We start from the raw sequence: 11,219 nt of genomic DNA, 5'->3' as shown, positions 1-11,219 counted from the left end.
AGACAGCAGGACAAGGCTCTGAAAAATTAGAATAAAACAAGCACTGATCTGACTCTACTGCATTTATTGTGAGCGAGGGGTTTCGCCCATTGCTTCTTCAGGCTCACACAGTGTGTAGTAACCTCTCATTTGTACTTAAGTCCAGTACTTGAGTAAATGTACTTGGTTACTGTCCACCGCTGGTCAGTGTTACTTGTACTCAGTTTTTATGTCTTTAGAAATTCAGATACCTGCTGAACACTCTGCATCAGTATTTACTTTATTACCTTGGTCCACGGGGTTTTATTCTAATTGTGATCGCTCGCTCTCTCTCTCACTCTCTCACTCACTCACTCACTCACTCACTCACTCACTCACTCACTCAAATTAGTTTTATTGGCATGAATGTATAGCAACAATACTACCAAAGCTATATAGAAAGTCCACAAAGACAATTAATTTAATACATTTCATTAGATAAGGAAATAAAACATAAAAAGTTGTGTTTGTGTGTGTTAATACTAAATAAAATAATAAGAATAAAAACTATATGTGTATATAAATATTCCTTAAAAATAAATATTTAAAATAAGTTAAACGTATGTGTTAGTATGTTAGAAAATGAAAATAATGTATTAAATGAAAATAAATAAAACAATAAAATAAACTAAGTAAATGACACAGTTAAGTGTGTGTATATATATACACAATATGTATAATGTAACATATTAAAAAATTAAAATAAAATGAATAGATAAAACTGTTTATGTGTGTGTGTATTAATAAGCAAAAAAAACTAAAATCAATTCATTAGTTCATAAAAAAAGATCAGTATCAAATGTGAGATTTAAAAACACAACAATTACTAAAATATCATACAATGAAAATAATAATAATTTGAAAATTAGTCTAAGTTTCCACAGGTTGTCCTCACTTCATGGCATGATGAGATATATTTTGCAGCAATTATTTGACATTTGGGCATTTCTTTCTGTGTGTCTGATATAAATATGAATTCGGGGAATATTTGGGAAAAGTTCTCTCTCTCTTTCTAAGCACCACTAAAACTTGGTGTGGAGTTAATATGACTGATACATGCCGCCACATTAGTTTGTGTTATACCCTTCCACAAGAAAAAAACTTTTACATGACAGCAAACTTTAAAAGTTGTGACGTGAACACAGCTACTAACTAGCTGGAGCACTTCTGGTTGTCATGGTGATGATAACCACACCCCCATTCTATGATAATAACAATAATGATGATGATGATGATGAACATTCTTCCTGTTTCACAGGTAAGTGTTCTGTTGTAAATAAATCCCTGATATTAGCTTGACCTCCTCTCCTATCAGCTGCTATCAGCACCAACAATAAAGTCCCGGGGTCCAAACCCTAAACTTGGAAACTTGACGCCGCACTGCTTCATCGCGCTCTCCTGATTGGGTAAAACCAAGCAGGTGATTAATGAACAGGTAGCCCTCTGGTATATAAATCAGGTCTCATTAAACTGTGTTTGCGGATCGTTGTAGGTGTTGAAGATGTCCCAGAGGAGGAAGAAGCAGCAGCGTAGCGGCAAAGTGAAGTCCGGTGGGGCCCGGCACGCTCCGGTGGTCGGTTCCCGGCCTCGTGGTCCCTGTGTGCCGTTATCTCCGGTGATCCGAGAGCAGCACGTCCCTCCGCCGCCTGCGATGGACGCGCGTGCAGCGCGGGACTGGTTCTCCGGGGCGCGTGTCCAAAGTGAAGAAGGCTTCCCCGCCGTCCCCCCGCTGGAGCCCGGCTTCTTCGCGTATCTCCGTGAGGTGCCGTCTCTCACGGACCGAGCAAACCTCGAGCTGACCGACCGCGCTCATCGGTGTGCGGCTGAGGCGGCCGCAGCCGTTGAAGGCATCTCTGTCCTGGCCTCCCACCTGACGGAGCTCGCCGACCATCTGGCCCCGGATGTTGCTGCGCTGTTTCGAGAAGGCTCGGAGGCCATCCTCGAGCTGTCGGGCTGCGTGGCCGCCGCGCACGACATCATGGCCTGCCAGGTCCTGATCCAGAGGAACGTGTGGCTGTCCCTCTCCACCCTCTCTGCCCGGGAGCAGGAGCATCTGCTGAGCGGCCCCATCAGTCCGCACGGACTGTTCGGACCTCGCCTGGAGGAGAAGATCAGGCTGGACCAGCAGGTGAAGCTGCACGACCTCTAGGCCGAGTCTGCTTCTGCCGAGACTGTTTCCGAGTTACAGACGCGTCAGTTCTGCAGTCTCCATGTTTGCTGTCAAGTTAATTAAGACAACAAGTTGCACTTTATGTTGGATGTTTGTTTTAAATGTTGAGAAGTTGGCAATAAACAACTTTAACTTTATAAATCGCCTAATTCTTCTGTTCTCACGGCTGAAAAGTGGCCTTTTCATCAAAGTACCTGTTTTACTGCAAAGGGGTTTGTAGCCAAATATTAAAATACATCTTGTGCAGAACAGAACCTCAGCAAGCTGAAGCTGATGCAGCAGTCCTGCAGTAAACAAGAGATACTTTAATATCTACATGTTTTACCACTTTATACTTCTTCTACTCCACATCTCAGAGGTAATATTGTCATTATTTTTTTTTTTTTTCTGCACTACATGTCTGACAGGTTATCGTCCCCTTCCTGTACAGTGAAAACCACTTATCTCCAGGTGTTAGTGATGATGTGCAGGATGAAGAGTTTCCTTCATGAGCTCAACCTTAAACATCTGCAGCAGTAAAATGCAACAAACACATTAATGCAGCAGGAATATTAATCCAGAAACATCTGATATGAAAGAGAAACACTTTACTGTTGCTGATAATAGTTCTGTACTCTTCAGGTTTGAAGTGCAGTGGAGTATTTTCACAGTGGTATTAATACTTTAAAGGATGTGAAAACTTCTTTCACTGCTGGTTAGAAAGTTCAGTTTTAGTTGAGACTACTTGAGAAAGATGTTTATAATTTGGAGGATGTAGTTTGTGTTGCATTACACAGAGAGGTGTTTCTGGTATGATAATGCAACAAGACAGAACAAAATATGACGAAAGTAGAACGAGTGAATGTCAGAAACAGCTTTATTGCCACTTAGAAGGAATTTGCTTTGGTGACTTGCTGCGTGACAATAGACAACATATTCTTAGATATCATGTGACGTCACACAGTGGTCGCGGCGCCATCTGTAGGACCGAGTACCAAAATGCCGTCTATCTGCTGTGCTGTGGGCTGTGATAACAGCAAATCTAAAAGTAATGGATTAACATTTTACAATATCCCCGAAAACCCTGAGCGTCGTGAGAAATGGATTGCTGTTATCAGGAGGGATCACTGGACTCCTACAGAACACTCCAGGCTGTGCAGTGAGCACTTTATTTCGGGTAAGTAAGTATCGCTAAGCTAACGTCAGCATTAGCAAACATTAGCTATCCTAACATTAGCACCAGATCCATAATATGAACGTGTTCAGACTAATTAAAACAGGTAATCTATGTCGATGGCTTTGCAGACAAATTTAAATTTCTATAATCTATATCCAATGTTCGAGTAATTATTTCAAATTAGGTAATGTCATTGTGTTGTTTGTGTCTCATAACACTGCAGGCAAGAAAAGCGATAATCCTCTGAGCCCCGATTACGTGCCAAGTCTGTTTGCATACCTGTCACCTGAGCACCGCCAAAAAAAAATCAATTGCCACAAGAAATTTGAACAAACCCAAGCTGTCAAAAGGAAGAGAAGGTATACCCAGGACGATCTGACAACGTCACACTGTGATAACAGTAACGTTATTGACATGGACATTAACTGCTGTGACAGCGTTCCTGAGAGCGGGCAGAGTGGGGAACACAGCTACTGTAAAGACCCCATCGATACTGAGAGCAGTGTAGCATGCTCCAATGAAGCCTGCCAAGCAGCTGTAAAGAAACTGACTGAAGAGTGTACCAGATTGAGGTCTATCAGCTTCGGGACAGGGTAAGAAGGTCATCTTTCCAGCAGGAGGCCTTCAAGGACAATGATGACATGGTGCAGGACTTAACTGGACTTCCATCCTATGCCAAGATGATGGTCATCTTTACCTTCTTGTCGGGATACCTAAAGGGGGGGCCTGGGATCTCTCCTTTTCTCTGCTTTTTAATGACTCTAATGAGAATGAGATTGAATTTACCACTGCACTTCCTCACACACATATTTCTTGTATCAAAGCCTACTGTAAGCCGTATTTTTAATAATACACTACATATAATGTACAGTAGGTTGTCTTCATTCATAGTGTGGCCCATTAAGGAACAGATTCAAATTAGTTTACCCATGTGTTTCAAAAACAGTAGTTACAGAAATTGTACTTCCATAATAGATTGCTTTGAAGTTTTCATTGAGAAGCCTAAGAACACGAGAGCCCGAGCACAAACATATTCACAGTATAAACATCATAATACTGTGAAGTTTTTGATATCAATAACTCCACAGGGAGTCATATCATTTGTGTCTACTGGTTGGGGGGGGCGAACAAGTGATAAGCACATAACCCAAAACTGCGGCTACCTGGAACATCTGTCACCTGGTGATGTGGTCCTAGCAGATCGAGGGTTTACCATAAAAGATGCCGTGGGCTTGTACAGTGCACATCTCAAAATACCTGCCTTCACTAAAGGGAAACAGCAACTGCACCCAAGTGAACTTGAGACTACGAGGGGACTAGCAGCTGTTCGGATTCATGTAGAACGTGTCATTGGTCTCGTGAGGAACAAGTACACAATCTTACAAAGTACAATACCCATCTCTCTTTGCCAGACTACAACTCCAGGAGAGCTTACATCTCTTGACAAGATGGTGAGAGTCTGCTGTGCTTTGTGCAACATTTGCCCATCTGTAGTGCCTTCAGAATAGAAAATTTAAGTGTAACACAAAATATGAACTGTTTTTGTATTTTGTAACTTTATTTGCTATAAAACAAAACAGCTGGCAGTAAAATACATAGCTCTTATTCATCTTTACTATTTCATAACAATGAATGTTATGTTGAAAGGATATTTAAGCGAATAAAAGATGAAACCGATTAATCAAAAACTAAAGCAATACTACACTTTTTTTCTGCACTCCACACATTTCCATGTCTTCGGCACCCTGCTCAATTTAAGGCAAGACCTGTGAAAGTGCTTCCGCCTACACTGTCCAGATGTGCAGGCGATGCCATCTGTGTCACAAGGTTTACCGCAGTAGCATCCCATTTCAGGTGGCTGTTCTGTGGTTGCCCTGTCTGTATGAGAATGCCGTGGTGCTGTATACCATTTCCCCAGCAGCTCTGGTAGTACTCCGGTTTTGATGAACTCAGCCACTTTGAGGTAGGCGTTAGGGAAGAAAACAGGATCATACTGGATCCGCTGGATGAAAAACTCCTGCGGTGTCCATACCATGAAATCGCAGTAACTCACAGTGGCCACATGCATTTGAACTTGCACTTGATACATGAACTTGTGGTCTGTCTTAAGTGACATTGTCCCATCCTCTCTGAGGCCTAAACAGAATGATGGGTGTTTGCAGCTTTCAGCGAGTGAGCAGTCCCTGCTGTTGAATGGGCATTTTATCTCCAGCACGCCATCACCATGGCAAGTGCATGTTACCATGCCGTCAGGTGATGCTCCAATCCAGGGGAGGTCTGGGTGGATGATGAACCCTGATGCATGAACCTGGAGGTATATACAGTATAATGATAAACTGTGTACAGATATTGATAGGATGTAGATATTGGGCTGGGCAATAAAACAATAATGATAATTATCACACACTTTTTCTCAATAACAATATAACAAATGTGTTCAATAAATGTTTGATTTAATTCATTTGAATCACAACGAAATTAGCACTTTTACTTACTTTGCATTAATATTTTTTAAGAAAAGGAACTAAAAAAGATTTTACTTAATTTTACTAAAACACATTTGTTGAAAAAAGATTGTATCATAATAATTTTGAATGTTCTGCCTCAGATTTGTGAAGTGATCCACGGTTTGTCATCAAGTGTCTGTCACATTCTGACCATAAAAATATGGTTTAGAACAACAATTAACCACCTGGTTTCTTCAACTTTCACTCTGGAGCAAAAATCTGCCTTTAAGCTTGAAAGAAATAATAATTTGACATTTATCATGAGAATAATCAATATTGAATGAAATGAAATGTGATAACATTTTTGTCTATATCGCCCAGCCCTATGAACATATCATTCATCTCTTAGTTGTTGATGGACCTGGAAGTCTTCGTGGTGATCTTGCGTCATAGCGACATAGTTTGCCCTTGCTCTTCCCTCATTCACTTGACCCCATCTGACAAAAATTTTAATATAAACTGTTTATTAAATTGTATTGTATTTGTCTGAATGACATTTAATGCCTATCAACATTTACCTAAATGTGTTGCACTCTGACCACTCATAAATGCCTTTGCTTATAATTTGCTTGTAATCTTCTCTTTGACTTGAATAGCTAACCTGGTTACATCATGGCTACACAAATCCAACCTGCATGTTTAATTGTGCTTTACTCTACGCACCTTGTTGCCTCAGTGGAAAACTGAGAAGAGAGCGGATAGCAAATCCTTTTGATCAAGGATACGGGTTTGTTTGCTTTGGCTGCCTCGCAGAATACCGACGCTGTGACTCTTCCTGCCCTCTGATCAAACCATACCCTACTTTTACTCTGCTCCCTGGTCTCCTCCTCAACTACCAAACACTGGAAAAGTTAGTTTGTTCATTAGTTAGTTGACTTGTCATGAATTTCAACTTCACAGGCAGAAATAATTTTACTAGTGATTACTTTGATTTTCAACTGAAGAGATTGACAAATGGAAATATTAACACCAACCTGTTTTTATAATATTTACCTGTTGCTGTGTCAGATGTAGGTTATCAAAGACCTTGGAAGTCTCAACCAGTAGTGTGGGCAGGTCTACCTCTAGCCAGGTGCTTGAATGTAAGGTTGACAAAGGAGTGGGCAAGTCCAGCTGCATCACCTTTGGCGTGTACCTACAGTGGTGGAAGATGTGCCCAGATATTTGACTTAAGCAAAAATATGCTGTGACGTGAAACTTAGACCAAGGAATAAAAAGTATAAGCCTCAATATACTTCATTAAAGTATACATCATGTTATTGGATGTATTTAGTTACATTTCACCACAGTGTACCTGTGGGAGTGGCCCTCAGTGACAGAAAGGATGGCACTTTTCTTTGGCTTAGACTCTTGCTTCTCACTCTGATGAAGCATCTCAAAAAACATCCTGCACTCTTCATCTGATGGTCTAATATCAGGAAAACCAGGGCCTTGAACATGACGGGGCTCTCGGTTATGACAGAAATTGATGTTTTGGATCTCTGCATATTGGACATCTCTGACAGATGCCGTACTTGGCTGTGCCCATGCACAGGGCGTCTGGGTGCAAGCCTGCCCGTCCCTGATATCAACAGCAGCCAACACACAATACAGCAGAGCTGATGCATGTGAGCATACCTCTCCTAAACCTGCCTTACAGGTACAATGAGCCATTAAAACAGTCCCATCATCCTGTACTGTGATCCAGGGGTGTGTTGGGGTTACACTGAGGCTTTGTGAATGCTTCACCTGCAAATTTTAACCAGAAGTTCACAAACTACATGTTAGCTCGCTAGATTAAAACATGTAGTTTAAAATGGGGACATGATGTTATTCTAGACATCTAGCAAAAGCTATATTTACAGTAGTGGTTGATTTATGTTATGTTGCTATTTGCTTGAGTAACGTTAATGTTAATATCACTTGAATAAAACACTTACCCTTCCTGTGATCAAGAACATTTTCTTCATCTCCAGATGATGAATTTTGGGATCATTAGCTTTTTGTCGGTGGTGAGGTGTGCTATTTTAGTGTGCGACATCATTCATTCTAACGAAGGAGGCGCTGCGCAGCGGTCCTAAAGATGGCGGCCACAACAAAAAAGTCACGTGACTGAAATCCATGAACAAAAATATGAAATTGACTAAATGTAGATACAAGTTGTTATAGAAGAATAATCATCATGAAATAAAGACAAATAGAATATGACATTTAGATATTTATGTGTGCATCAAAAAATAGATTTGTATTCATGTAAATTATATGGATCAAGTATGTACAATATATACACGAGGATTTGCACACATATTTAAGATATGTACAAACTATATGTGCAAACAAGTCAGTCAAAACTAGTCTGTCAGTGGAGATGGGAGGTGTCGGGTGCCGTGGCGTCCAAAGAGCCTCCTGAGCGCTTTGAGGCTCGAGGCTGGATGAGTCCGTGGCCGAAGGGGCTCGTGAGCGTAGAGACGATGAGAGACGTTGTCCGTGATGGTTTTCAGTCAGTTCTGTCTCCACACTGTCCAGCTCCATCCCCACCACCCAGCTGGCCTTCCTCACAGCTGGTCTCACTGTGAAACCGGTTCAACTGGGTTTCTCGGCTTGACTCCAACTTTATGGAGGCCTGGGGCCACATGAGCAGCTTGCTGGGTTTGCAAAAGTAAAACAGATGAACTGACCTTTGATTTGACGGTAATTCAAACCATCCTGTGTTTTTTTTTTTTGCTTTAGTTAAGATATTTATCTACTAGTACAAGTAATAACACTAAACGTACGATGAACAATTAAGCAATGCACAGACAGTTGAAATAATCTCATAGCAAACACTGAATTGCGTGTTAAATGATGTGATTCTCTGCAGCTCCCTGAAGGCTTTGGGCCACATGAGCAGCTTGGTTTGCTGCAGCACAACAGATGTGGCCAAAGTGATGATAAAGTCAAAGAAGATATTAATTTATATGTTTATTCGTTTTAATGACTAAGACATAGATTTAGGTTGAAGCAGTAGGAGTGAACTGTAAAACAGAATTAAACTCACGATGCACACAGTGACAGACTGTCCGTCGCAGCACTTCACAGTTGCTGTTCCAAGGAACCTCTGAGTGTGTTTGCAGGTACCAAACTAAGCTCTGTTTAAAACAAAAGTCACCACAGGAGCGGGCTGTTTTTACTTTGGGTCTTTGAACAAACATCTCTTCTCACTCTCTGACCGGTTTTAGCGAGTTTCTGATGTATTTTAAAGCATTTAGGAGAGAAATTAGAGAGAAAAGTCCCGGAGAATCGGCCCACACGGCAGTGTTTGGGAGAGGTTTAAAGGCTTCCCAATCCAAATCCAAATGTCTTCAGCGCTTTATTTGACTCCCACGTGAAGAGAAACGTGTCCGCTCCAGGTTGGCTTCAGTTGTACACTTTAATCCTTCCTCCAGCTGTGTATTTTGCACTTTTATTGGTGAGGAGAAAACACAAGTGTCGCGGTGTTCCTGCTGCAGCGGTGAGAGGCAGGCCGGGCTGAGTCTCCACGGTTCTCACGGTGTGTTTAAGTTCCTCCCTTCGCTGGGAGTTTTCTCCATCAGTCGTCTGTGACTCGTCGAGAGAAGCGAACGGAAAACACAATGGCAGAAGTTGCTCCCGCTGCACCCGCCGCCCCTGCGGCCGCTCCGGCCAAAGCCCCGAAGAAGAAGGCGGCCAAGCCGGCCAAGAAGTCCGGTCCCGGCGCCAGCGAGCTCGTCCTGAAAGCGGTGTCCGCCTCCAAGGACCGTAAAGGCCTTTCTTACGTGGCGCTGAAGAAGGCGCTGGCCGCCGAAGGCTACGACGTGGACCACAACGCCGTCCACATCAAGCGCGCCGTCAAGAGTCTGGTGGTGAAAGGAGCCCTGGTGCAGACCAAGGGGACCGGCGCGTCCGGATCCTTCAAGGCGAGCAAGGGCGCCGAAAAGCCCAAGAAGGAAGTGAAGAAGGCCGCCGTCAAAGCCAAGAAGCCGGCAGCCAAGAAGCCCGCCGCCGCCGCCAAGAAGCCCGCCGCAGCCAAGAAGCCCAAAGCGGCAAAGTCCACCCCGAAGAAGGCGAAGAAACCCGCCGCAGCCAAGAAACAGTCCGTCAAGAAGGTCACCAAGAGCCCCAAGAAGAAGACGGTGGCGGCGGCGGTGAAGAAGGCAGCTGCACCCAAAAAGCCAGCGACTCCCAAGAAAGCTGCACCCAAGAAGGCGGTTAAACCCAAAGCTGCCAAACCCAAGAAGGCCACAGCAGCAAAGAAAACAGCCAAGAAGTAAAAACACCTCCTCTCCATCACCAACGGCTCTTTTAAGAGCCACACAAATACTCCAAAGGCAGATTTCCTCTGGCTTTTTCTCTTTTCAGCAGGTCATGATGTGTGAAATGACTGGAAGACACAATATTTTGGCCCACTATCAAATATCAACTCCCCTCTTACAGGTAATATTTATTCACACTAAGTCCATGTTCACAAAGCGCTTTACTGGGGAAGAAATAAAACCAACTGTGCAAACGGCTGAAAGGGGAAATTGTGCACCTGCAGTCAGGAAAGTGAGATCTTTCCTCTCTTTGTGTACGCTGATATATTGAGACTAAACCATGTGTCTGTTTGTACATAATGACTGTTCAGCTTGTTCCCTGCGGTAATATTCACTCATTCATTTATAAATATTTATCACAAGCAATCGAATCATCTGCATACATTTTATTAAGCCCGTTTATATATCCGGTAAGAAGAGAGTCTGCCTGCGGACCAGCACATGTGAGTACACGGGAACGAGATGAGAAGTTTATTTAATTCAGAGCCATCAACAGCGGTTTTACAGCAACGCAGTGAGTTCTGCAGCATTTTAGAAAAGATCACAAACTAACACAAAGTGGTGAGAAGCAAACTGCGTAGCTCCCAAACACTCATGCTGCACAGACTGAGCTCCTCCAGCCTATAATTAATGTGCGGTCAACCTACTGTGGGACAATATTGAGTGGAAGACACAATATTTGGCCTTTTTCCAAAGATTATTCTCACAATATGTTATGATTCCTAACTGGAAGAAAAGTTTAACATGAGGACAGACATCAAAGTAAAGATACAGTCCAGAAAGCATCAACACCTTTTTTTTTTTATAAGTAAGCAATATTTATTTATTTACAGAGTACTATATGTTTACACAGTCCTTCCACAGGGGGAGAAGATAAAACACAAGTTTTAAAACCTTCAGGTTAAACAGATGTATTGTCTTCAATGACATTTGATTCTGTTTTTATTATAGTGCATCATAAATTTTAAATAGGGGAGGAAAGAGATGCACCCGGTACTTCAGCAAAAACTTTTATACTCTGCCAAACCAGAACTAAACAACTATTTTTCAACTATGTATGATGTTAGAAATACTTTAAT

At 42.3% G+C, this 11,219-nt stretch overlaps 2 protein-coding genes across 2 annotated transcripts; one reads left to right on the top strand and one right to left on the bottom strand.

Annotated features, from left to right (window-relative positions):
• Positions 1-4,226: 4,226 nt before the first annotated feature.
• On the bottom strand, positions 4,227-7,073 carry LOC119894834. Its single transcript, XM_038707521.1, has 2 exons — positions 6,845-7,073; positions 4,227-5,652 (listed from the first exon to the last, which is right to left on the bottom strand). Exons 1-2 carry the CDS (start codon positions 6,968-6,970, stop codon positions 5,044-5,046), a joined length of 735 nt encoding a protein of 244 aa, XP_038563449.1. The 5' UTR covers positions 6,971-7,073; the 3' UTR covers positions 4,227-5,043.
• Positions 7,074-9,441: 2,368 nt separating this feature from the next.
• LOC119894825 (histone H1-like) lies at positions 9,442-10,771 on the top strand. The gene has a single exon (XM_038707511.1). It carries the CDS (start codon positions 9,442-9,444, stop codon positions 10,096-10,098), a length of 657 nt encoding a protein of 218 aa, XP_038563439.1. The 3' UTR covers positions 10,099-10,771.
• Positions 10,772-11,219: the final 448 nt, after the last annotated feature.

Source organism: Micropterus salmoides, unplaced genomic scaffold (assembly GCF_014851395.1).
Source record: "Micropterus salmoides isolate LMB-PRFRI ecotype aquatic unplaced genomic scaffold, ASM1485139v1 Ms_hic_scaffold_9, whole genome shotgun sequence".
Classification (NCBI taxonomy): Eukaryota; Metazoa; Chordata; class Actinopteri; order Centrarchiformes; family Centrarchidae; genus Micropterus; species Micropterus salmoides.
The sequence above is the reverse complement of the archived record's forward strand: the minus strand, read 5'-3'. Positions and strand labels throughout refer to the sequence as shown.